General features: G+C 60.3%; 1 protein-coding gene across 8 annotated transcripts; it reads right to left on the bottom strand.

Annotated features, from left to right (window-relative positions):
* Window positions 1-78: 78 nt before the first annotated feature.
* Window positions 79-24,561, bottom strand: SCRIB (scribble planar cell polarity protein). Of its 8 annotated transcripts, XM_045561296.1 has the most exons (39): window positions 24,288-24,361; window positions 24,036-24,123; window positions 22,965-23,082; window positions 22,781-22,859; window positions 22,596-22,685; window positions 22,452-22,508; window positions 22,312-22,375; window positions 22,130-22,204; window positions 21,917-22,061; window positions 21,345-21,463; window positions 20,235-20,434; window positions 19,994-20,160; window positions 19,767-19,897; window positions 19,551-19,676; window positions 18,662-18,829; window positions 17,651-18,055; window positions 16,612-16,674; window positions 15,954-16,043; window positions 15,295-15,372; window positions 14,196-14,519; window positions 13,997-14,077; window positions 13,673-13,915; window positions 13,233-13,343; window positions 12,830-13,123; window positions 12,567-12,755; window positions 4,954-5,064; window positions 4,814-4,870; window positions 4,502-4,576; window positions 3,065-3,127; window positions 2,420-2,503; window positions 2,155-2,262; window positions 1,895-2,054; window positions 1,686-1,824; window positions 1,406-1,591; window positions 1,178-1,320; window positions 1,063-1,100; window positions 858-932; window positions 549-600; window positions 79-467 (listed from the first exon to the last, which is right to left on the bottom strand). In XM_045561296.1, exons 3-39 carry the CDS (start codon window positions 22,996-22,998, stop codon window positions 322-324), a joined length of 4,770 nt encoding a protein of 1,589 aa, XP_045417252.1. In that variant the 5' UTR covers window positions 22,999-23,082; window positions 24,036-24,123; window positions 24,288-24,361; the 3' UTR covers window positions 79-321. The 8 variants fall into 8 exon arrangements, with proteins under 8 accessions (XP_045417252.1, XP_045417246.1, XP_045417245.1 ...); XM_045561290.1 differs by lacking the exon at window positions 24,036-24,123 and having other exon boundaries at window positions 16,612-16,656; window positions 24,288-24,556; XM_045561289.1 differs by lacking the exon at window positions 24,036-24,123 and having other exon boundaries at window positions 24,288-24,548.
* Window positions 24,562-25,344: the final 783 nt, after the last annotated feature.

Here is a 25,344-nt window from a genome sequence, read left to right as displayed (position 1 = left end):
GTGGGGAGCCCCGGGCCAGCTTTAGAGGGCAGGAAGGGTTAGTCTGGGGGGGCCGATGGACGGACAGACAGGCAGAGGTAAAACGTAGTCAACTTTATTCTCCTTAAACCACAAAATAGAGTCTTTGGTTGTACAAACATCACTAGTTACAGTCTTGCCAAGAGGTCCTGGCTGAGGGGAGAGGGAGAGGCAGTTAGTCAGAGGCCAGAACTCCTGAGGGGGCTCTGTAAAATGCTAACATCCAAGTTAAAAGACTCGGGGCAAGGGTGGGGTTGGAGCTGGCAGGGCCCCCACCCCAAGTCGGGGGAGGTACCCACCCCTCTAGGAGGGCACAGGGCCCAGGCCACGGCGCCCCGGCCGCATGGGGCGACGGCTGCTGCACAGCCTCACGTCTTCGGGGCCCATTGCCCCGGGCGAGGGCCTGCCCAGAAGCACCAGGGCCACCTCTCCATCCTCCTCCTGTGGGCCTGGTTGGTGGGGACAGGGCAGCAGTGAGTGGAGGGCTTCCAGGCTCCAGGGTGCTCACCCCCAGCTGGGCCCCAACTCACCAGGGCTGGGAGACGGTTCCAGGGACCTCAGCTCTTCAACAAAGTCCGGTGACTATGATGGGGAGAGGGGCTGCTCAGGGCTGTGCCAGACCAGCCGGAAGCCACCCTAGGGGACTTGCCGGCTCCCCAGCTGGGGCCACAGAGCCTGGGTAGGGTTGGGGCAGGAGGAGGGGGGCTGGGTGGGGAGGTCCCACACCCAAGGGACAGAGTGGGGTAGCAGGCAGGAAGGGGAGGACTGCAGGAATGGACAGGCTGGGTGACAGGCACAGGCGAGGGTCGCAAGCAGAAGGGCCTGGAGGGCCAAGGTACCTGGATGTCACAGATAGGTCTGGAAGAAGGGAGGGCTGCAAATGCCCTGTAGTCAAACTTCTTTCCAGATAAGGGCTTGAAAGGACAGCGTGAGCACGAGAGGCAGAGAGGGAGAGGAAGAGGTGAGGGCCCCAGGGGTGGGGGAGTCTGGACCACCCCCAGGCCTCAGGGGTGTGGGGGAGGGCGACAGCCACTGGCTCCTCACCAGGCGTCCAGGGGAGGTGCTGGTCTGGGAACCGAGGTCTGGGGGGACAAGAAGCAGGCATTGGGAGAGGTCCATGCGGCAGGCTGAACCCCCCTCCTGTCCCTGTCACACAGACCTTCCAAGGGGGTGGGTGATGGGGTGGGCGCAGGAGAAGGGGCCTCGGCCAGCCGCTCCAAGGGCCCCCGCTTGCTCCGGCCCTCCTGGGACTTGCTGAGAACCATCTGTGCCCGGAGGGCATCCTGCTCCAAGGACTTCATCCTGCAGAGAACAGCAGGCAGGGCAGGTGACCCCAGGCTGGGTGACCCCAGGGAGGGCAGGTTGGCAACCCATGGCAGGGCCTCACCTGGCTGCCCTCCACAGCGCCCGCTTCTCGGCCTCCAGGGCACGGCGCTCGGCAGGGGACAGGGCTCGCTCAGGCAGCGGTGGCTCGGGGCTCTGCACTCGCAGCCGCTCCTGGTGGCGCCGCTCAGCTTTGGCTGTCCGCACTGGGACGCTGCCTCCCAGGGGTTGGGGGGACACTGGGCTGTGCCTGGGGAAGGGGACAGGATGTGTTGTGGGGGAGGACAAGGGCACACCAGGGTAAGCTGGGGATGTTGGGCCAGGGACTTTGGGCAGGTGCTCACCCTCCAGCAGGGTCCTGGGCCAGGCCGTCCTCCTGCTCCTCCTCGTCAGGGGCCTCCCCATCCAGGGCCAGCCACGCCTCCGGCCCAGCTGCCACCGCCTCCCGCAGCATCTGCGCTCTCTTCTGCTGCAGTTTGCGGGCTGGAGGGTGCAGGCCAGGTCAGATCAGGCCAGGGGGACCCAGGGCCCTCCCTCCACCGTACATCCTCACCTTCTTCCTCCTGCATCTTCCGCAAGTCATCAGCACCAACCAGGGACACGCGCTTTGGGGGGCCCTCAGCCTGAGGCACCCGCACCTCCAGCTCAAAGTACTTTTGCCGCTCGCGGAAGGACAGCTGCTCTGGGGAGGCCGCAGGCCCAGGCGACAGGGTCTAGGGGTATTGGAGAGACTTGGCGGCGCTCCTCCACATACCAGCCCCTCTGTGCATCCACCACAGCACAAGGCAGGGAGGGTGGCCACCCCCCACATACCTGGGCAGAGGCGTCCTGGGGAGGGTGTGGGGTGGGCACGGCAGCGAAGGCCCTGTAGGCCTGTTTCACGCTGGTGGGTAGCTCATCCAGGGATGGTGGGGAGGGCGGCTGGGGGGCCAGGCTCTCGTGAGCTGCAGAGTAGCTGTAGCACAGCCGCCACCCACCCAGCCACCGGCTGTCCCCACCACTGCCTCTGACCCCCACCCGCCATCCAGCCGAGGAAGGGGGCTCTGCCACCCCCACCCCAGCGGGACAGGGCACTCACGCAGTGGGGACCACCTCTGCCCCTGGGGGTCGGGGAGCCCCTTGGCCAGGCCTGAGCCAATGGCTGGATCACCCCCGGTTTTGTCTGCAGAGGGCAGGGGTGGGCCAGAGGAGAACAGGATCAGGGGTTCAGGTAGGGGTAGGGTGGGATGGTGGGGGGAGAGACAGAGAGATGGAGCCCAGGTGGGCAGCCTGGGTGGGGCTGACGTCCTCCTGCCTGTCAGGGGTCAAGGCTGAGAGCCAGGCTCCAAGTAGGCACTCCCCACCCCCACCCCCACCCTGCAGTGTGTTGATAGTGACGCCGAAGGACCCACAGACAAGAAGAGGGGTAGGGGTGAGGCCAGAAGCCCTGGGTGGTGTTGGGACTGAGACCTCATTGGGTCTCACAGGCCTGGAACCCCCCCAGGAACAGCAGCTCAAGCCTCCCCACCGCTGCCAGCCAGCTCTGGCCGGGAAGGTGTCCATGACTGTCCTCACAGAGGCCTCCACGTTACCACAAGGAAAAGCAGAGTCAGCCCCAAACCTGTAGGGCAGCTGGGAAGGAGGCCCTGTCTCCCGACACCCACCACCCAGACGAGGGGCCTGCGGTCTGGCACCTTGTCCTCTGCTCCCACCCAGATGGGCACCTGTGACTCGGGACACTCACCTGCTGACCACTGGGGGAGCAGGGGGCCTCGGCCATCTTCCCCCCAGCTGTCCCAGACAGCACCTGCAGGAGTGGGCAGAGGGAGGGGTGAGGGCCAGGCAGGGCTGTGGCTCCTCAAGGAGAAGGAGCTGGGGGGCTGGACGCTTGCCATGGCAGCACAGAGGCTGCTCCTCACTTCTCTGACCCGATCACAGCCCAAAGATGTCCCCACATGGGCTTGGAAGACCACTCGGCCAGCACAAAGGGGTTCTCCCCAAAAGGCTGTGACCTGGAGTCCACCAGGCTCTGCTCCTCCCCCCACGATGCTGGGGGAACAAGGGGAGGCCTGGGGCTGGGGCTTGGCCTGAGCAGCCATCTGTCTGTCCACGGCAGTTGGCTGACCAGAGATTTGCAGAGAGAGATGGGCCAGACCCAGACGAGACAGTGAGAGCCGGGGGTCACCAGGGACAGTGCCAGGGAGCCCACAGCCTGCTGCTCAGACCAGAGGGAGCTAGGCTGGCTGCGAAAGCCACCTGGCCCCAGCCACCCTCCTGTGTACCTCAACATTGCTCAAGCCAGGGAGGCCTGACCCCACCAGCTGCCCACAGCCGCACCCCTTCCTGATCAGAGGATGTTGCCCCCCCCACCCACGCCTGGGGCTTTCCTCTCTGGGCTGCCTATGGCCAGAGGAGAGAGGGTTGGTGCCCCAAAGCCCCTGAGTGGGCCCCCTTAGCCCCCAGCCCTGCCCAGGCCCTCCCTGCCTCTCTGCTGCTCAGGCAGTGGCTAGGCTGAGCCCACCCTCAACCACTCACGTTCCTGCGGGGTCTCCCAGTGGCGGCTGACTGGGTACCCCTCTGGGAGAGTTATTTATATCTCTTGGGGGAGGAATGGAGACTGAATGTCCCTCCTGCCTGTCCCCAGGCCCACAACTGTCCTGGTGTCCATGCCCTACCCAGCTGTCAGGGCTGGGCCTCTCCCTAACCCCCATTGGGTCCCCATGGCCCCTTGCAGCTGCTCTGGCCTGTCACCCCACAGCGGCTCACACATACCCACACCCACCAGGAGCCCTGCTGGCTCCAGCTGCCTTTGCCTCTCTCCCGCCTGCACCCTCAGGGCCAGGAGCCCCTCCCCCTGCAGCAGGCAAGGAAGGTGTGGGGGGCTACGGGCCTCCAAGGGATCAGGCCCCTCCCTAGCTAGGTCCCGCCCCTGTGCCTCCTGTCCTCAGCAAAGAGCAGGGGGCACAACAGCACCTGCCTCACTGCCTGGGCCAAAAGCCAAGGGGACGAGACATACCAGGCTGGGCGGCTGCGCTCTGGCCAGGGTGGCCTGTAGGCCCGGAGGCAGCCTCCGTCAATCCCCAACCCCACCCAAAAGCTCCCTCCTTGACAGCTTTGGCACTTGTCTTGGGGTGGGCAGATGAACAGGACAGAGGGGCCACTCTGCACACCGGACACTGACCCTTTGCATGCTGCCAGTGTTGGGCACGGCGGCCAGGGCACGGTAGTCCAACTTCAGGGGCTCCAGACTCTGGTCCTGGAGAGCAGAAGGGACATGGTGCTAGCAGGCCATGTCCACAGCCAAGCAGGGGTGGCACTGCAGGCAGCGCACGTCCAGCCAGAAGGAATAGACACCGCAGGGGTGGGCAGGGGCCTGGGCACGGCTACCACTACCTGGTGGGCTGTGTCCCCCCCTGCAGTACCCCCATGGGATGGGCAGCCCAGAGTTCAGAGCCAGGGACCCTTGTCAGGGCAGGAACGACTCAACACTCACTGCAGCCTCCATGGCCTCTGGCCCCCAGTGCGGGCTCTGTCCAGGCAGCTCCTTCTCCTGCGAGCAGAGCAGACAGGAGTCAGGAACTGACAGCCTCAGGCTCCCCGGCCCAGGGGCTGCCAGCCACAGGCAGTTCTGACCTTGCCCGGGCCCTCGGGGCTCAGTTCTCGGTCAATGGACGAGATGCTTTCCAGGCTATTCCGGTGGCCGATGCCTGCCGCAAAGGGGTTGGCAATGACGCCTGGGGATACCTGAGAGGGGGGTAGTGGGCTGAGGGTCAGGGCTCTGGCCGTGTGGTCCCACCTCCAGGACCAGGCTGGAGCCCTTGCCCATGGTAAGCCAGTGACACACAGTGGACGCTGGGCAGGCCGACCATGTGGCTAGAGTGGCCTCCAGAGCATTCTGTGGGGCTTCCCAGGACACTGCACTATTATCTCCACCTGAGTCCCATCAAGGACACCTAGCTCCTGACGCTGCTGCGCACACAGGTCATGCCTCACGGCAGGGCTGTGAGGCTGCAGCGCTTTGCTGCCTTGCTTGTCCCAGAGAGCTGACAGCCACCAAGACGGAGTGGCGCTCACGGACAGACAGACTGCCTCGACTCTGCAGTGTGAGTGCTGAGTAAAGACTCTCAAACAGCAGACACGCTACAAGACAAAAACCACTAGCTCTGAACCTAAAAGAACTAAATCATCTGTGAAAACCACGTGACCGACAGGGAGAGCCAGAAAGAGTGTCCAGAAAGGGAAGGCATCTGGGCTGCACAGGCGCGGCCTGCAGTCCGGGCGCAGGAGGCACTTGGAGCTGAGGGTCAAGAGAGAACACAGGCAGAGGGCCCAGCTCACTTCCAGCCCCACAGGGGACAAAAGGGACCGCCTCAGGCCTCTAGCACCAGCAGGGACTAGGAGAGGCAGCAGTGGCAGCAACACAGTGGAAAAAGACATGGGCATCACCCTCACCCTCGCCACAAGTGAGTCTCCCCTAGAGGAGAGCACTGTGTGGGCTGGGACACAGGGCCAGCTGCATGTCCCTTTACAAAATACAACTGAAGTGACAAGTAAAGGGGAGGGCAGAGAGACACCAGGCAGGCAGAGAGCACGAGTAGCTGCTTGGCCCAGAGAAGACAGAATCTCAGGTTCAAAGTGTCCAGCAGGCACTAAGGGACACTGTCACACAGAAGGTGCCATTGACAAAGATGATACCGTGACCGTAAACTGTGGCGCCAAGCAGGTGAATGGCTACATATAGAAAGCAAAGACCAATATGAGAGCTTGATAAAAACACAGTTACAAAGGGCGACTTGAATATGTCTTTCAGAGTCTGACACAACTAGTAGAACAAACCACCACCACCAAGGTGCCAACCTTCTCGATTTCTGGAGTAACTTAGTCAAAAAGCCCCTGGGCAGGCCTGAGAGTGGTGGGAAGGACGGTCACATACACAGAGGGGCCACATGGAAGTGAGACTGTGAGGACGCAGCAGCCTGGGTGCACAGCGGAGAATGTGGGAAAGGCTGGCCTGTGGTGCTGACTGGTGCAGCCACGGTGTGAACTCACGCTGGTCTGCAGTTCGGAAGGGAGCTGCACGCTCCCTAGCTCTGGCCACTGAGACGTTCTGAGACAAGGACACCTCGACAGCACTGTGCACACCCAGCTCCCAGATCTGGGCTTCTAAATACCACTCCGCACTAGAAAGAACCAGTGCTCCCTGCAGAGATGGCCAACTCCAGGGCTGGGCAGGGAAAGTGTGGAATGATCCCAGAACCTCCTGGTGTGCAGAGTGAGGACGATGACCCAGTGCCAGCTTGATAGCCCTTCTGTGAGCACCAAAACAGATAACGATAGTCACAGACTGTCAACCATGAAATAAAACAAAAACCCACGAGTCCGCACTAACAGATAAGTAGACAATACACAAACCAGGAGAAGGGAAGCTTGTTTTTAAGCAGAAAGCCAACTGATGAACCCAGAGTGACGGTTAGGACACCGTTCGACAGCCACTGCAAGGACACATCAGGAGCCATCATCAGGTGCCAATGCCAGTGGGCAGGAGTGTGGTGAGGAACGAGATATTCACATACTCTTAAAGCACCTCCCACAAAAACTTAAAAATTTCAATGGGGGAAAGAGTAACTCCGCAGCAGTAAAACCTGGCCAACATCACAGTTAAGATCATAGGTAGTGGGACACCTGCCACACCATGCATGGCCCCTGAGGAGAAGCAGTGCTGCTTCAGTGACAGTCTGGCAAAGATGCGCACGCTGGGACTCATCATGCATGAGCATCAGACAAACACAGACCACACCCAGCCTACAAGCACGGTATTGTGGTCATGCATCCTAGCTGGATAAATCCTAAGAACAAAGGAGCCATAAAGAACTCTTAGCCTGTTTCCAGTGCTCTTATCTTAATATTATTAGCATGGCATTTTTTAAATCAGAGAGATGGGGGCTGGGTGCGGTGGCTCACACCTGTAATCCCAGCACTTTGGGAGGCTGAGGCAGGAGGCTCACTTGAGGCCAGATTGAAACCAACCTGGGCAACACAGTGAGGCCCCATCTCTACAAAAAAATAAAAAATTAGCTGGGCATGGTGGTGTGCACCTTTAGTCCCAGCTACTTGGGAGGCTAAAGTAGGAGGATCACCTGAGCCCAGGAATTCAAGGTGGCAATGACATATGATTGCACCACTGCACTCCAACCTGGGTGACAGAGTGAGAGCCTATTTAAAAAAAAAAAAAAAAAAAGAGGAGTCTTGTTACATTGCCCAGACTGGCCTCAAAGTCCTGGGCTCAAATAGTCCTCCCACCTCAGCCTCCCAAGTTGCTGGAATTACAGGCACACGCCACCATGCATTTTGAAATTATTAAGGAATTAAGAAAAGCTATTATGAGGCCAGGTGCGGTGGCTCACATCTGTAATCCTAGCACTCTGGGAGGCCGAGGCGGGTGGATCGCTCGAGGTCAGGAGTTCGAGACCAGCCTGAGCAAGAGCGAGACCCCGTCTCTACTAAAAATAGAAACAAATTAGCTGGCCAACTAAAATATATATAGAAAAAAATTAGCCGGGCATGGTGGCGCATGCCTGTAGTCCCAGCTACTCGGGAGGCTGAGGCAGGAGGATCGCTTAAGCCCAGGAGTTTGAGGTTGCTGTGAGCAAGGCTGACGCCACAGCACTCACTCTAGCCCAGGCAACAAAGCAAGACTCTGTCTCAAAAAAAAAAAAAAAGAAAAGATATTATGTATAAGAAAAAGATGATTCTAAAATCAAAAAAGTCAATAAAAAGCCTATAATCTTAAGTGAGTTAAACATAACAGTACAAACTCATGATTTTTCTCTTTCTAAAAATACCCACCTCCCAGCCTCAATCTGCTACAAAGGCCAGAAGCAATGACAGCCCAGAAGCCATGAACACTCCTGGCCACAGTTATGGGCTCTAAACACCATTCTCATGGAGAGGAACCAGGACTCCCCAAAGAAACTGCTGAATCCAGGGCTGCCTCAGGAAATTCACAGGATATTCATCATAGTGGGTACTGAATGACAAGTGTCACGCTGAAAGGACCTGGGATCTCAATGCCTGATTATCAAGGGGGTATCAGTAAAATGATGGGTAGAAATATATCAAGAAAATAAAGACCCTTGAGTTCACAGTAACACTAAAAACAGAAAGACACCCCAGTAGCCATCTTTGGAAGCTTCCAGGGCACTGGTTTGTTATTCTAAAAGACTGACAAATGAAAGGATCAAGCATTTATCATACCTTTTCTGTATAAACTCATATCAACATAAAAAACAGCTGATAACCTCTTCTTTTTTTTTTTTTTTTTTTTTTTTTGGAGACAGAGTGTCACTTTGTTACCCTGGCTAGAGTGATTGCCGTGGCGTCAGCCTAGCTCACAGCAACCTCAAACTCCTGGACTTAAGCAATCCTACTGCCTCAGCCTCCCGAGTAGCTGGCACTACAGGCATGTGCCACCATGCCCGGCTAATTTTTTCTATATATATTTTAGTTGGCCAGCTAATTTGTTTCTATTTTTAGTAGAGACGGGGTCTCGCTCTTGCTCAGGCTGGTCTCGAACTCCTGACCTCGAGCGATCCACCCGCCTCGGCCTCCCAGAGTGCTAGGATTACAGGCGTGAGCCACCACGCCTGGCCATGATAATCTCTTCTTTACAGACAGATCTGTAGAAAAAGTAAAAGCAACAGGAAAAGGAATGACTGAAATACTCTTCCTTAAAGCATACATCAAGGAAATGTTAAAAGGAAAGGTAGTCTTTTTAAAGTTTTATTTCTAATTGACAAATAATAATAACAAGAGAAAGTCTTCATCAATATTCAAAAGCTGGCTCTTGGATGAGGCTATTAAAATATACAAAATTTGGTCAGTATGATCAGGAGGAAAAGACACGACAGACAACAGGATCAAGGAGGAGGAGGTAACTCCAGGAGAGGAGAAAAGTAACACCAAACCCTGTGGAAAATCAGAGTGAAAAGTTCTCTTGTAAAGCACACATTAACCCAGATGTGCTCAGAGGTTCTGGTGCTGTCGGTGGTGAGGCAGGTGCACGCTGTACCATCTGCTTTCCTGAATCCTTGGAACAGCCCTAAGAAGCAGGCACTACTGCTATTCTGTTGTACACATGGGAGAGTGAGGAGAGGAGAAGTCATGCACCTGCCCAAGGCCTCCAGCAAATGAGGGCCCATGTGTATGAGAACCACGCAGGAGCCTCGAGACACACCAGCCCTAGAATGCAGAACAGGTGGGCTGTCACGGACACTACTCTGGAGAGCTGGGGAGATGGAGAGGCTGCCAGCCTGGGAGCTGAGGCCAAGACTGGTGCAGAGAATGAAAAGACAGGTATAGAATCCAATTGGCAAACCCTGACGCTAGCATGGCAGGGCCGAGTTTAAGAACAATGGGGTGGGGGTCAGAGCCATGAGCACTCCCCACCCACTGGAGAGGTCAGAAACACAGATGGTCCTGCAGGGATGAGGCCCAGCCAGCCACGTCCTGCCTCTTTGCGAGAAGCCAGGAATCTGGATACCACTGTGAAGGGTCAATGTAAATGCCACACTCGCTGGTGAAACCTCCACGGGCTGAAGCAACCCCACTCAGCACAGGGATGTAAAAATCAGAGAGAAAAAGCACTCCAGAAAAACCAACACCTGCTTCAGATAATTCTTATAGGTGATAAATAGAAATAGCCTCCAAATTTAAAAAATATAAAAGAAACTGCAGAAAATATCACACTGTAAGATGAAAGTCTCTTAAAGCTGAGCACAAAGCCAGGCCTCTGGCTGCCACCGTGCCGGGACCCGGCAAGGGAACACGGGATGGGCTCGAAAGCAGGAAGGAGGGGCCACTGCCATTGCTGCGGACAGTAGGGCTCTGCCAGATTAGGATTTATCAGGATTCATAAGAAAACAAGAGCAACCTGGGAACATACTTGAGAAAAACTTATCATAAAGACAACCCCAGTCCCCCGACACTTTGGCAGGGTCATCTGGAAGAGCAAACACATGACAATAGAAACTTTTCAAAAGAAGAAGAAAGAGTGGGTGACTCGACCGATTAGGATTAGGTATTAACACATGCTATAAAGTGACAGTACTTAAAACAGTGTGGCATTGGGACCAAGTCCAGAAACAAACCCCGGAGCATATTTGAAATGAACGCACAATGAAGTCACATCTACCCCAAATCAGTAGGGAAAGACAGATTATTCAATAAATACTGTTGGGACAACTATATACCCCTTCACCTGAAAAACAATTCCAGCTTGACTGTAAAGGTCTATGTTTTTGAAAAATTATAGAAACACTGGAAGCAAACACTGGACAATGTTTTTATAATTTGCAATAGGCAAGGTTTTCCTAAAGAAAAACCAGAATCCAGAAGTCATAAAGGAAAAGATTTCATTCACAAAAATTTAGAGTTTTGCAACTCAAAAGACACCCTCTTAAAATGAAAAGCTAAGTGACAGATGGGAAAAAACACACCTGTCCCCACAAAACAAAAGATCAGCAGCAGGCCCTACTTGACAGAAAACCAGCGCCTGTGACACTAAAGCAACCAGCGTCCTGAGATGGGAAGAGGCAGTGACAGGCAGAAGAGGGGCTCAGCCACAGGCTCCTGCACCTGCCAGACCCGGCTAATGACAGTGTAAGCTCCCCAACTCCAGGGAGGATCAAGACGTGGTACTAGGCCGGGTACTGTGGCTCACACCTGTAATCCTAGCACTCTGGGAGGCTGAGGTGGGAGGATCGTTTGAGCTCAGGAGTTCAAGACCAGCCTGAGCAAGAGTGAGACCCCGTCTCTACTAAAAAAATAGAAAGAAATTGTATGGACAACTAAAAACATATATAGAAAAAATTAGCCGGGCATGGGGCGCAGGCCTATAGTCCCAGCTACTCAGGAGGCTGAGGCAGGAGGATTGCTTGAGCCCAGGAGTTTGGCAACAGAGTGAGATTCTGTCTCAAAAAAGAAAAACAAAACGTAGTACTAATACGGTCTGGGACAGGGTCAGCAGCCCGGCCAGCATTTCAGGTTTCAGGCCTGCACTTGCCCTGGAGGGCCAACCAGATGCAGTAAGGACACCTGCCTCACGCAGCATGCGGCCATATGGGAGAGCAAAGGGGACACACACTCAGCTGCAACTCAGGGCCCACCAGCCCCTCTGGATATTGGAGCCGTTCCCCAAGCAATATTCTCTGAGTAAAAAGTTTAAAATAAGTAAATGTATTGAATAAGACATTTCTACATATATATTTTAAATAAGTAAACGATGCAATCTTGTTTCCCATCAGAGTGGCCCTACACTGGAGTGTGGGTCGGGTGCTGTCTGCGGTGTCAGCCTTGGGGCATTTTTCTGGCTGGCACCCAGCAGCAAGTCACCATCCCAGAGATGTACTGCAAAAGAGCCAGGGCAGGGTGTGGTGGTTGCCCATCCCCAAAGCTGTTGTAAGCAGCAGAAGGCTCGTGTGTGCTGTTGGGGAGCAGTGACACAGCTGCCCGCACCCCGGGGAACAGTGTGACTGGGGCACCGTCTTAGTGGAGCCGCAACCACAACCACTGCAGGTGAAGAGCCCCGAGAGGCCCTTTGGGCCAACAGTGCCGACAGGCCCCAGGCATAGCAGCGGGGAGGAGACGGGAGAGGCAGGATGAGCCCGGAGAGAGAAGAGGCTGCACCCAGTCTTGGCTTCTACTCCAAGGTCCAGGGAGTGAAGGACCAGCATGGACATTAGGTTGTGGGGAGAGAGCTCTCTGCTGGGAGCCCAGTGGAGAGGCACCCTGGGGTCAAGCAGGGAGGAACAGGATGCCACCGAGGCACAGGGCAGGGACATCTGTAGGCAAAGTCCTGAGCAGTCTCTGCCTGGCCAGTGGGCTCTGGACAGGGGTCCAAGCCATCCCCATCCCAGCCAGTGGCCACCCATGCTGCCCACCTGAAGGCCAGTGACTCTGCCTCTTCTCTTAGGACCACACAATGCTGGGCCCCAGACATGCCCCGTCTGCTCACACACTTCTTCCTACCTGGGCCAGGACCTCCAAACAGCACGATGCCCGGGGCTCAGGAGGAAAGGCAGCTGCATGGGCCATGCCTCCCGGCTCCTGCCCAGGGCTGCCTCAGGATCATCAAGCACTTCCCACTCATAAGGGTAAAGGATCCACTGCCCCAGCCCACCTGGGGGTCAGCTCATGACACCTGGGTGCTTTGCTGGGGGCAGGACCTGGTCCAGGGATGGGGCACTGACCTCCAGGGCTGGCGTGGTGCTGGTGTCGAAGCCGTCACAGACTAGTACAGTAAGGGTGTCCCCCACGCTGCGCAGCAGCTGCACAGCCTCCCCATGTGTCAGGCCCAGCAGGCTCTGCTGGTTCACCTCCAGCAGCCGTAGCCCCACACGCAGCCGGCCATCACGCCCCGCTGCCCCCGTGGGGCTCACCTGTGGGGAGAGCCAGTGTGGGAGAGGCCTGGTGGGGTGTGTAGGCTCAGGGCCAACTGAGGCAGGTCCCTCACCTTGGAGATGAAGATGCCTTCATCTGTGGGGTCACAAGGGTTTCCTGCATGGCCCTTGGCACCCCCACGAATGCTGATCCCCAGCTTCTCCCCTGGGGCCTTCTGGATGCACAGTTCCCGCATGCCCGGGGGTGGCGGGTCTCTCCGCACAAGCAGAGACAGCTCCAGGCAGGGCCGAAGCAGGGCAGTGACCGCCTCTTGGTGTGTGGCCTCCCGCACGTCCTGCCCATTCACTGCCAGGATGCGGTCCCCAACCCGCAGGCCACTGCGAGCAGCAAGACCCCGCGGGAGCACCTGTTGGGGAGGACGGCAGTGTCCAGCAGGCTGGGGCTCTAGTAACCCATGCCCAGGACAGCCAGGATGGTCCTTCGTGCACAGAGCTGCCCGGCCAGGCCCACTCTACCTTGGAGATGAACACACCAGGCTCCTGGATGCCAAACGGGTGGCTGGAGTGGTCAGAGCCGCCAACAATGCTAAGCCCCAGTGGGCCCCCAGCTCTTGGCAGACAGACCTCCTGGGAACAAGACCAAGGCTTCAGTCAGGGCTGCGAAGGGGACACCAGGAGGTAGGGTGGTTACTGGTAGACTCCTCAGAGTACACCCGGGTCCTCAGGGATAGGGGTGGGGGCCCTGCTGGCCGCTGTGGGGTGGCCATGCCGGGGGACATGGGGGACCACACCAAGCAGTCTGTCTGCATCAAAACCCCAGTCTCACAGGGCCCAAGTGGAAAAGGTGTGCATGCTGGTGTTCCCACCAGAGTGGGCTATGGGGCCACAGTGGGGTCCTGGAGCCAGTGCCCCACACCTGGAGCTAAGTGGGTGCCTGGGTGGGGTAGGGTTCTCACCTCCACTGGGTATGGCCCCTCCAGTGCAGTGGCCAGCAGGCTGGGGGCCAGCCGCGGCAACCCAGGCTCCCCAGGGGTAGTGGCAACAGCAGCAGTAGGGGGTGGGGAGGAATGTGGTGTGGGGCTGGGGGGAAGGGGTCCCCCGTTCTCGCGCTCCAGTAGCAGGGCGATGGTGGGGGAGGCAGCAGTCAGCAGAGAGACAGCATGGTCATGTCGGGCCTCGGTCACGTCCACTCCGTTGATCTGTGAGAGTGCCCCAGCGTCAGGGAGGCTGAGGCCTGGATCAGACAAAGGGTGCCAGCTGGCCCCACCACCCCCACTCACCGAGAGGACACGGTCGCCAACCTGCAGCGTGCCAGCCCGGTGGGCAGCGCCCCCCTCTGCAATGCGGGAGATGAAGATGCCCTGCAGGGGATGGGGAGGAGGGCTGTGGCCACTGGTGAGGCTGACAGTGTGGACGCCGAGGGCGGCTCCTGCTCCCGGCTCCAGAGAGCCCCTCCCTAGGCCAGGGCCCAAGCCTCACCCCATCGCCAGCCCGGTAGGGTGTGGAGCCTTTCCCACCGGCGATGCTGAAGCCTAGCCCCTTCTCGCTACGCACGAGGCAGGCCACATGGCGCTGGCGGGGGGGCCCAGGGGTCTCCGGCTGGAGCAGGGGCAAGCGTAAGCCCCCTCCTCGCCGCTCACGGGGACTGTAGTCATCCTCAGGCCGCAGAGGCGTGATGGTGACTGCATTCTCAGGCTCCACCATGCGCTCCCGCCACACGCGCATCTGCACAGCGGTGCCAGCCCCCCGGAGCGCCTCCACAGCCTCGTGGTGCTCGGCATCCTGCAAGGCCACGCCATTCACCTGTGGGCGGCAGGGGACAGAGACAACATTGCACTTCAGGACCCAGCCATGGCCACCCTGATAGCCAAACGCTGAGGGCTCAGGAGGGCTCTATGCCGCCCCTCTGTGTACAGGGAGCCTGAGGCCCAGGGTGAGGGTGCCTGAGCTGGGAACACCCCCTGCCTCCAGCTGCAGGCTCCTGGTGGGTCTGAGCTCCTCGCCTGACCCCCAGAAATGCCTGTGTGCAGCCCCAGGGCCAGGACACAGCTTGGCCATGAGAGGCAGGCGGACACTTCTGTGGCCAGTCTGCACCTGTGGCCCCACTCCTGGAAACATCCTGCCCCCATCTGAGCTGTCCAGTGGAGAACACCTGGGGTCACTAGGTTACAGACCCCTACCCCCGACCATGACCACCCAGGGACAGGAGTTTCCATACAAAGGTCTGGGCAAAGGCTAAGCCACAGAATGTGGGTACACATGGCATCAGCTCCCTAGGTGAACACCACCCTGGCCTAGGCCCCAGGCCTGCCCTCACACAGCCTCCCCAGGCCCCTGCACAGGTGGGGTCTGGCCACCTTCCCGGTCAGCCCCAGAACAGCCCCTCCTGGAGAGGCCTCTGCCCCCGGAGTAGCCCGTACCTGACCCCAGTGGGCCTCCCAGGCCCCACCCAGGGGCTGGGGTCCTGTGCTTGGAGCTCTGAGGGAGAAGGGGCCCTCCTGAAGGGAAGGCAGCCAAACACCCCAATAGCAAGACTATGTGCACTTCCAGGGAGCATAGCTGCTACTTGGTGACTCACCTCAAGGAGCTTGTCACCCACTCGGACCCCGGCGCGGGCTGCAGGGCCTTCCTCAGACACCCGAGAGATGAATATGCCCTGGGGAAAGTGGCAGAGTCTGGGCCCTCGGTCGCAGCCCTTCTGGGAGGAGCCCGTGGTGGCCACGGAAAGCCCAGACACCCCAAGCAGAGAGAGGGCAGGGGACAGTGGGCCTGGGCTCAGGCCACCATGGGGTCTTGAGAGCCTGGGAGCTGGAAGGTGTAGGTCAACCCCAGAAAAAGCTTCTGACCTAAACCTGGCACAGAGACACCAGGAGGAATGGAAGACTCCAAGAGGGGAGTGCAGACCCGGACACCCTACGGCTGCTCTCAGGTCTTAAAGTCCTGCGTAAACACACTTATGGGCTGGCTTGGTTTTTAAAACAGTCAGGTTCTTGGGCCTGACCCCGGTGTCTAAGAACATCCAAGAACAGGTGTGTTCTGAGGGCCAAGGGCCCAAGGGCAAGTGAAACATCCGGAAAAAGCAAGCTGGGAAGTCTGAAGTGCCAACCTGACAGCCCCTAAAGACATAAGAAGCCTCAGAGAGAAAAGGGTAACAGAAGAGACAGAGTCGAGGGTGAGGCAGGCAGGCGTGGGCTGGGAGGGGCCCACAGGGGCCTGGACCTGGCAGCAGCTGCTCACCTCATCGTCCCCCTTGTAGGGTGTGGAGCCCCTGCCCCCTGCGATGCTGATGCCCAGGCCCCCGGTCTGCCGCACGATGGTGAGGTTCAGCTGAGAACAGAATGGACAGGGCATGTCTGAGAGGGCTGGAGGGCCAGGGAGCTGCCTGGGTACCCAGCAGGAAGTGGCTGGTGTTGCAGACGGCCACCTACAGCTCTTCCCTGAGCAGCCACACCAGGTCTCGAGCCCGTCTGCCAGGGCCCGCACAGACAGCACAGGGCCAGCTGGAGAGAGGGTGGAGACCCCAGCGGGTGTGCACCACCACGGCACAGCATGGTCACTCCAGGGCTTGCCCCCCCCCCCCCCCCCCCGTGAGGGCTGATCCCGGTTCTCCAGACTAGGTGGCCTGGAGGCTCATGGAACCACATCAGGTGGGGAAACGGGAAAGGCCCAGCACTGCCACTTTGGCCCTACTGGAAGGAGCTGCCCCTCCAGAGGCCAGCAGGCCCCATGGGACTGTGCCCCAGGCCCCCAGGTCTGTGGTGGCTGCCGGAACTCTTTCGGGAGGGGATCTGCACTTAAGTGATGGGAGTAGGGAGAGGTGAGAGCCTGCAGCCCAGGAAGCAAGGTCAGGAGCGGCCCCAGGACCAGAGCGCGAGCAGCAGCGAGCAGTACAGACCTCTTCCTCCTCAATGCGAGCAGGCTCTATCAGCAGGTTATTGGCCTGGTCAAACGACACCCCCTGTCAGGACAGGACCAGCGAGGCATGCAGGTTAGCCACCGCCGGGGACCACCACCACCTCGCCCGACCCCCGCCACGAGCAGAAAGGACAGAAGGAAGACCACACCAAGCTCCTGCAGCTGAGCGGACCCCTCCCTGCTGGGGCCTGGCACTACCCCGGGTGTGGGTGCACCCTGTTCTAGAGGTGTGAGTGATGCCACACACCTGCTGGCACAGGCAGGGCTCAGCTGGGGGGCCCTCCAGGGCAGAGCTGAGCCCAGGCATAGCTGTCCTGCTCTGACCCTCAGCTGTCACGCGATTGGCCCATGCTCAGGGTACGAGCATAGTGGGGACCAGGGAGAGTGGGACCTCAGAGTAGCCCAGGGCTTTCCCTAGCACCTGAGTGTGCCCAGTGAGCAGGGAGAGCAAACTTAAGGACCAAGAAGGGACATGCCAGTGCCCCACAGGTCTGCTGGAGCCTGGGGAGGGTCCGACAAGGCAGAAAAGCCAGGCAGGCCAGCAGGAGGGCAGCCGCCAGACCCACAGATGAGGACACAAGGCCAGCTGAAGGGCCTCAAGCCCGGATTCAGTGCCCAACGCAGGGAAGATCCCGGGAGAGTTAGCAGCTCTCAGGAAGAGAGGACCCTGCCCTAGGCCCACTGCACACACAGGAGGGCTAGGGAGCACAGCCCTAGTGCTGCTGAGCTACCTGTGCCTGCAGGTGCATCAAGCAGACGCTGGCCCACACAACTGCCCTGAGTATGGACCGAGGACCAGTGCCAGGGCCTAGAGGAGCACATGAGGCACTACTGCCCTCCATGGCGCTCCACACGCCCACTACCTTCTCCAGGCAGCCAGGAGCCAGCAGGCCAAGGCTCAACCTGAGGGCTCCGTTGGGTCTCGAGGCTAGGCTGGCCTCCAGCTGCTCCCTGCCATGGCCCTGGTGCCCACGAGGGCAAGGGAGCCCAGGTCACACAAGGGTGTGGCTGGGACCCACCTTGACGGAGGGTGCGGAGGCCACGGCCTCCTCCTTGTCTTCCTCCTCCGTGGTGGCCTCGCCCTCCTCTTCGACCTGGTCTTCCTCCTCCTCTTCCTCAGCCCTGTCCTCTTCCTCCTCTTCTTCCTCCTGGGCCTGAGGAGCCCAGGACGTGTGGGGGCCGTTGTGCCAGCCTCCAGGCACTGCAGGGCCCTCCCCGTCCGGCTGCTTCCCCTGCAGTAGGGCCACAACCGCCTCGGGCTGGGGAAGCTTGGAGATCTTGAAGTGCTTTTTGTAGTGGGGCGTGTCCTTACGGATGAGCCGCTGCCTCCCACCTGGCAGGGCCCAGGGGGCCTCAAGTCGCCCCTCCTCGCTCTCCCTGTCTTCCCCAGGCAGCAGTGTGTCCTCTGCGAAGTGCACTGTGGGCTGGGTGGGTGTGAAGGTGAGGGTGGCAGTGGCCGCCGGCCCCACCCTCCATCAGGGGCACCAGATTGTGTGACTGGGTGCCCACATGGGCCCAGGGAAACCCCGCTGAGCAGGGCTGGCGACAAACAGAGACTTTCAAAGGCTCCCTGCTATAACGAGAACAAGGACTCAGGACATCTGCCCAGTACGGGGCACACAAAATCTGTCCTGAGAAGGCCAGGGGGCCAGTGGGGCTCTTCCTGGAGACGAGTAGCACCAGGTAGAAATGCAGGGACCAACAAGGGCCTGACACTGGGGGACACCACGTGGTCAGAAAGGTTCAGGGCAGGGTTTGTGGTCTGCGGATAGCACACCAGTGACAGGTCTGACTGTGCTACGTCTGGCAGAGGGTAAAGACCATCACTCCCACTGGGGGTAGCACCTCTCCTAGGCCTGTCCAGCAGCATGGCCCCTGCAGGGCCTGCCCTTGCCCATGAAGCATTCCGTACCACCCAATGGCCACCCACGCTGAGACTAACCCTACTGTGCACCTGCTCAGGAGGGTGCAAGGCCAGTGGCAACCACGGCCCACCTTTTCCTTTCTCCCTGCCCCCTGCCTGTCCTTACCTCCTCGTAATCCTCCTCTGTGCCTTCCTCCTGGCCAGCTAGTGTGGCCTCCTGCTGGTTCAGCCCTGGTGCCTCAGCCACTGAGCCCGTGGGCTCGCCCGTGGAGGCTGTGCTGGCAGATGGCTGAGAGTCTGCACTCAGGCCAGACTCGGTGCTCAGCCTCTTTCCCTGTGGCAGGCAGGGGTGTCAGGCTGTGTGGGGACTTGGCTGGCCACATGCAGTCCTCCCTGGGCTTCTCACTGCCCCAACCACAGCACAGTGACAGGCTTACCCCTCGTGGCCACACCCCACCCTAGCCCCTGAGGAGTGGACTGCCTCAGAGCCTCGGGCACATACAGTCCCTAGGAAAGCCTCTCTCAGACAGGAGAAAGAACAAAACCACACTGGTTCCCAGGAAAAGGCCTGCCCAATGGGAACCTCCTCCCCAGACAGGTGGGTGGCCCTGCATAGCCCAATGCCCGCCCTGCCCCAGCCCAGGTCACTGGTCCCGCTGTAGCAAGAGGCCTTGACATCAGAAGCTTCCAAGTGAGCAAACTCAGGCCTGTCCTGCTCCGGCCCCAAGCCCTTCCCAGAAGCTGACGATGCCGAGGCATGGGCTCCTGCGGAAGGTGCTGGAGGCCCTGTGGAGCAGATCACCCTCCCCATGCCACCAAGGCAGGCCAACTACATGCCCCCATGTGCCCAATCTGCTCCTCTTGCCCTCCAGCCTCAGCCCCAGCACCCTTTGCCCAGCATGGCCCTGTAGCTGCCACAGTGGCCTTCCTGGCAGCCTGGTCTCCACCCTTTCCTCAGCTCTCATGGCCCCCAGCTCTCATGGCCCCACTCCCAGGACAGATGGGAGAAGTGGGAGGGTGAGTGGCTCTCCAGCCTGCTGAGGCTTCTTGCCCACCTCCTCTGGGGGCGAGGGCGGCCTGGGCTCTGGCTTCGTAGGGCAGGCCTCGCTCCGACGCCCTTCAACGCTCCTCTTCATCACTTTGAGCTCGCTGGGGTGAGGCGTGGCCCGGCGCTGCAGGCCCTGCATTGGGGACAGGGATGAGAGACAGAAGCAGGGTAGGGGTCAGGCGGGAAGGGCGGAGGTGCCCCCAGGGTCCCCACCCTCCCATACCCGCTTCTCAGCAGCAGCCTCCTCAGCGTCGTCATCGCCTGTGGGGGCCTCGAGAAACTGGATGACGCTGACACGGCTCAGAGGGGCATCGCTCCAGCTCTCGGAGGGGCTCCCCTGCTGCCCAGGGTCCTCTGCAGGAGGCAAGTGTCAGCAGCCCAGGCCGGTCCCTGGCCTTGCCTAAAGCCACGCCCACCCTGGGTCAAGGCTGCCGGTTGCCAGCAACCTACCGAGGCTGGGCAGGGGCTGCTGGGGCAGCAGGTAGCAGGTGAGCACCTTCTCGCCCGTCTGGGCGTCGTCCTCAGTCTGGAACCGGAGCATGGGCTGTGCCTGGTTCTCTGCCAACCACAGCGCCTTGAGGTTGAGGTGGGTGAGTGCAAATGGCAGACTCCGCAGCCTAGGGGCCGGGGTGGGCACAGTCAGTGGGCACCAGGGACATCCCACGTCCGCCGGGGCTGGGAAGGCACTCACCGGTTCCCGGCCACATCTAACACATGCAGCTCAGCTGTGTGGGCCAGCTCGGGTGGCAGGATGGCCAGGCGATTATCCCTCAAAGAGAGCACACTGAGTGCCACGCAGCCTCCAATCTCGGGTGGCAACACCTCTAGGTGGTTCCGGTCCACGTTTAGGTTGGTCAGCTTGGTCAGCTTCCCCAGAGAGTGGGGCAGGGCCTGGCAGGGGGGAAGGCAGAGGTTGGCAGAAGCTGCTAGGGGTTGGGGGAGGAAAAGAAGATCCCCAGGGGGCAGATGAGGGTGACAAACACAGTGGGCCAGCTCCAGCCAGGGCCTGCCACAACCCTTGGAGACCTGGGCCAGGACGTGAGACTGGGACCTGACTCCACCACCTAAACACCCGTCAGGTCATCTAAGACCAGTGACCCTGTTGGCCCCGGCCCTGCTCCATGGGTGCCCTGGTTTTGACCTGCTGAGGCTGCACTCTGCAATCCTGTCTGACACGCCAGCTGGCTTCTCCCTCTGTTCACCCCTCAGTCCCTAGGGCTCCTGTGGGCCCCAAGCCCAGCCTGCCTGCTCAGGGGTACCCCCTTCCCAGGACCCCACAACCAGGTTCCCCTCTCTCACCTCCTTGGTGGGGGGACCTCCCACAGAGACATACTCTGTAAATATGCTGTCCACAGGTGGGTCCTGGCTTCCCAGCCTGGGGACAGCATCCCCACCACCCCACCCAGTCCCCAGGGCCTCAGCCTTGCTTCCTGCCCTGACTTAGCTTCCCCGAGTGCAAATTCACCCTCTTCCCTGCCTTACCACCACGTGTCACAGAAAACAAAACCTGAGTTGTCTATACCAACAGCAACGACCCCTGCCCTGGCCCCACCTTGTCCCCTGCCAGTGTACTTCCTACCCTGACCTGAAGGGTGCCCTTCCTGAGCAGCTCCCATGAGCCAGGCCACCACCAGCACCCCCTACAGGCACCTCCCACCCAACCCCCGACCCCGCAGGTGCCCAGTTACACATTGGCACCCCCACCCTCGATCTACATGCCCCAACATCCCCCTTCCTCTCTGCCTCCTGAGCTAACTCTGAAACCAGCTCCTGCTAGGCCTAATGTGGGGCCGGGCCCCACCGTGAGCAGGTTCTCCGTGAGGATCAGCTCAGAGAGGTTCTCGCAGTCCCCAATGGCCTCGGGCACCTCGCACAGCCGGTTCTGGTCCACCTTCAGGATAGACAGCTGCTTCAACTGACCTGGTGTCAGGGGGACACAGCAACGGAGCTGAGTGGGACTGAGGGCATACCCCTGAGTGCCAACCCACTCTCATAGCAGATAGGCCCTCAGGGCGGCCACAGCCCTCCCTGTTCCTCTCCAAGTGTCACCCTTCTTCTCCCACCTTCCCCCCAAAACCTAAAAACCCAGCCCCACCTACCCCATCTCCCTGCAGAAACACACCAGGCTCCCCCACTGGCTCTGCCCACCCACCCACCTGGTAGACTTGATGCCCACTCAGACCTCGGCCTGCCTGCCTCTCCTCAGGGGTGTCTCCCTGAGCCTGTCGAAATCAGGGGCCTCGCCTCATTCTCCTATAGTACCTTGATCCAACATCACACAGAACCACCTGACAAGGGTGTCTGGGCCCCCATGCTCCTCCTGGGGCCAGGCTCTGTATGCACCCCACCCCACACTCCTCTGGGTGCACCGACCAATGCCATCAGGCAGCCGCTGCAGCAGGTTCTGGGAGAGCAGTAGGTCAGTGAGAAGCACCAGCCCGCCAAGTTCCGCAGGCAGCTCTTCCAGCCGGTTTTCCGACACATCCAAGCATACCAAGCGCCGCAGGTTCCCAAGCTCCTGAGGGCAGGCAGAGGGTCAGAGAGCTGATGGGCACCAGACGAGAGGCCTGCGCCACCGTCACTCACCGGGGGCAGCGCCGACAGCTGGTTCCGGTCCAGCCACAGCTCCCGAAGGTTGGGCAGAGCCCCCAGAGTGTCAGGCTGCAAGAAGGAACAGGGAGGGAGTGTCCACCGGAGACACTCCTGCTCTGCCCTGCCCAGGACAGCCTACCCACAGGCCCCGCCCCGTGCCCCGCCCCTACGCGCACCAGCACTTCCAGATCATTGCCTCCTAGATCCAGCTGTTCCAGCTTGACCAGAAACGACAAGGACCTGCAGATGAAACAGAGTTGTGGTAGGGCCACAGGCCCCAGGCCCCCAGGTGGCAGCTCCGCCCCAGCACACTCACGCAGGCAAGGACTTGAGCAGGTTCTCCCGGAGCTCCAGCGTCACCAAGTTGGCGAGGCTGAAAGACAAACCAGGGGCCTGAGCAAGGCAGGGGCAGGGCCAACCCGAGCCTCTCTCCCTGCCCACTTCACCCAAGAGGACTCACTTGCCCACATCCCCAGGCAGCGCCTGCAGGGACACATCATTCAGGGCCAGGTGAGCCAAGCTGCGTAGCTGAGTGAAGCCGTCAGGGAGCCTGGGCAGACGGAAACAGAGGACCCTCAGACACCAGACCAGGGCTGCAGGACTTCCACAGCCCACTGTCAACCCCTACCATAGGCTGCCACCCACCTGGACAGGGGATTGCCGCTGAAGTCCGCGATCTCCAGAGCCTTGCAGAACTTGATGCTCTCGGGTATCTCAGGGATGTCTGTGACAGACAACCACGGTGGAGAGATGCCCGTGGCCTCCAAGAGGCGTCCAGCCCCACCAGGTGTGCCCCAGGCTCCACTCCAGCCCCACCCAAGGTCCCCACCATTCCGGGACACGTCCAGCTCCACCAGCTGCATAAAGTTAGCCACCTCGGGAGGCAACCGCTGGATCTCGTTGTCACTCAGGCCCAGCTTCCGCAGGTTCAGCAGCCGGAAGAAGGGCTGTGAGCAGAGGATATGGGAAGAGGGAACAGACTCTGTGCCAGGGGTCCCTCCAGAACAGAGAAGAAAAGCTCCCGGCCACAGGGGCTCATAGTCACAGGTCCCCAGGCCTCTGCCTGTTCCAAGGCACACATGGTCCTGAGGTCCAGCCACGACAACGCCATTTCAAGGTAAGCAAGGAAGCACACAGCACACGCACCTGCTGCACCCAACTCCTAACCTGAAACCTCATCCGTGCTTCCTGTCACTGCTGAACTGCCTGCCTCCAGCTAAGAAGCAGCCTCCCTGTGCCTAGACAAGGGATTCCCTGCCCAGTGTCAACTCAGGACTCCACCCACCCTGAGCTGCTGTGTCTGCCCTGTAGAAGAACCCTCCAGGGGCCATGCTGGCTCCTGCTACTGCACCCAGCAAGGAGCCTAGCTTGGGCCCAAAGTGAGAACTCAGCCAACAATCACCAAAAACCCAATAATAAAAATAGCAAGGTAACACAGACGTGTGTGGTGCTGTGTTCTGAGAAGGAATGTGAAACTTACAGGTGACCGTAGCGGACAAGGATGTTAACCAAACCCATGCAGGGCCACAGCGTTTACCAAACATAGACCCCAGATATCACACTACTCAACACCTTGTCTTCAAAAAAGGAATGCTTCTCATAACTTGCTTTCTCTAGTTTCCTCTCTGGAGTGGCCTTGGAGAAAGGAAAAGCAATTCACCAGAAAGACCAAAAGCAAAGAAAAGCAGACGTAGAGAGGTACAGTGAGCTGCACAGGGCTGGGCACCTCAAGAGGGCTCCCCTACCCAACCCCTGCACCCAGGAAGAGGAGGAGAGCAGCCTGGGGAGCAGGCCAAGCTCCCCACCTTCAGAGCAGCCCCGCAGTGAGTGCCTGCCAGCCATGGCAGGCCCACCTTCCACCCTGATCCCACCCACCTCCCCGAAGTCCCACAGGTCTCACTCTGAGGCTCCTCCTCCAGGCTCAGCGACTACCCCATCCCCAGGCAGGAACCTGATGACCGCTACTACCAGGTGCCAGCTGAAGCCGTCTGGTGGAGGGGCAGAGGGTGGGGCTGGCCAGGGTGGGGCTCTGGCCAGTAGAAACCAGTAGGGCCGGCTAAGGGCTGCGCTGGCTCGCCCAGGCCAACTTCGCCGATCACGGGGCTGAGGGCTGGGCCCACACCGTCGGGGCGCAGGTGCGGGCGCCGCTCACCTTGGGCAGCTCGCGCAGCTGGTTGGCGTCGAGCAGCAGCTCCTCCAGGCTGCGGCTGTAGCGGTAGATCTCCTCGGGCACGGCCTGCAGTGAGCAGTGCCGTTTGTCCACCGACTCCACGTGCCGATTGCAACGCCACAGAGGGATGCACTTGAGCATGGTGCGGGCAGGCGGGCGCGGGCTCAGGCGGCGGCGCTCGGCGGGCTTGGGGCCGGGGGGCGGGGCTCGGCCCGCATGAGCACCAAGCGGGGGAGGGAGCGCGGGCAGGGAGCGGGCCGCCCAGGACGGAGCCGGGGGCCGGCGCTGGGCCCGGCCCGCGCTCGGAACGCGCGGAACGCTCGGACTGCGGGCCTGGGCGGGGGGCGCGGCCGGGCCGGCGCTCAGACTCTCAAGAGAAGACGGGGGAGCGGCGGCGGCGGCTCGGCATCCCGCCCGGCTCCGCTCAGCTCGGCCTGCCCGTTCGTCCGCCCGGCCGCCCGCTGTGCCGTAGCCGGAACCGCCGCCGCTGCCCGCCCGACTGCCCCGCCGACAACCGCCCGGCCGCCGCGCAGCCCGCCGGGAAGCCGAGTCCCGCCCTCGCCGCCGGAACTACAGTCCCCAGAAGGTCCCACGGCTCCGGCGCCTCCGAGGATCCGTAGCGGCCTGGCGCAAGGCCTGCCGGGAAGTCCGGCTCCCATCCCGAGCGCGTAACACCAGGCGATTTGGAGTTCAGGCCGGCCCCGCCAGGCCCGCCCCGGAACCCCGGAACGCTCAGCCGCGCGTTTCAACTTGCTGGCGACCCCGCGCCAGCCTCCTCCCCACCACTCATGCAGGCTACTGCGCGAAGCGGCCAGCCCACTCCCACGAACCTCCTGGCGGAACAGGAAGCCATGCCCACCAGACTGTGATTAAGGTCCAGTCAGGCACTGGTCCCCCAGCTGGGGCAGCCCTTCCTCCCTCCACACACTCGGAGACCACTCCCCGCCTGTGCGGCAGCAGGAGCCACCACTGCCTCCTTGCCTAGCACCACTACAGGAGGGAGGGAAGGAGGAACAGACAGACAGACAGACAGACACAC

The sequence above is a fragment of the Lemur catta genome, chromosome 9 (assembly GCF_020740605.2).
Source record: "Lemur catta isolate mLemCat1 chromosome 9, mLemCat1.pri, whole genome shotgun sequence".
NCBI lineage: Eukaryota > Metazoa > Chordata > Mammalia > Primates > Lemuridae > Lemur > Lemur catta.
This window is presented reverse-complemented; position numbering and strand designations above follow the sequence as displayed.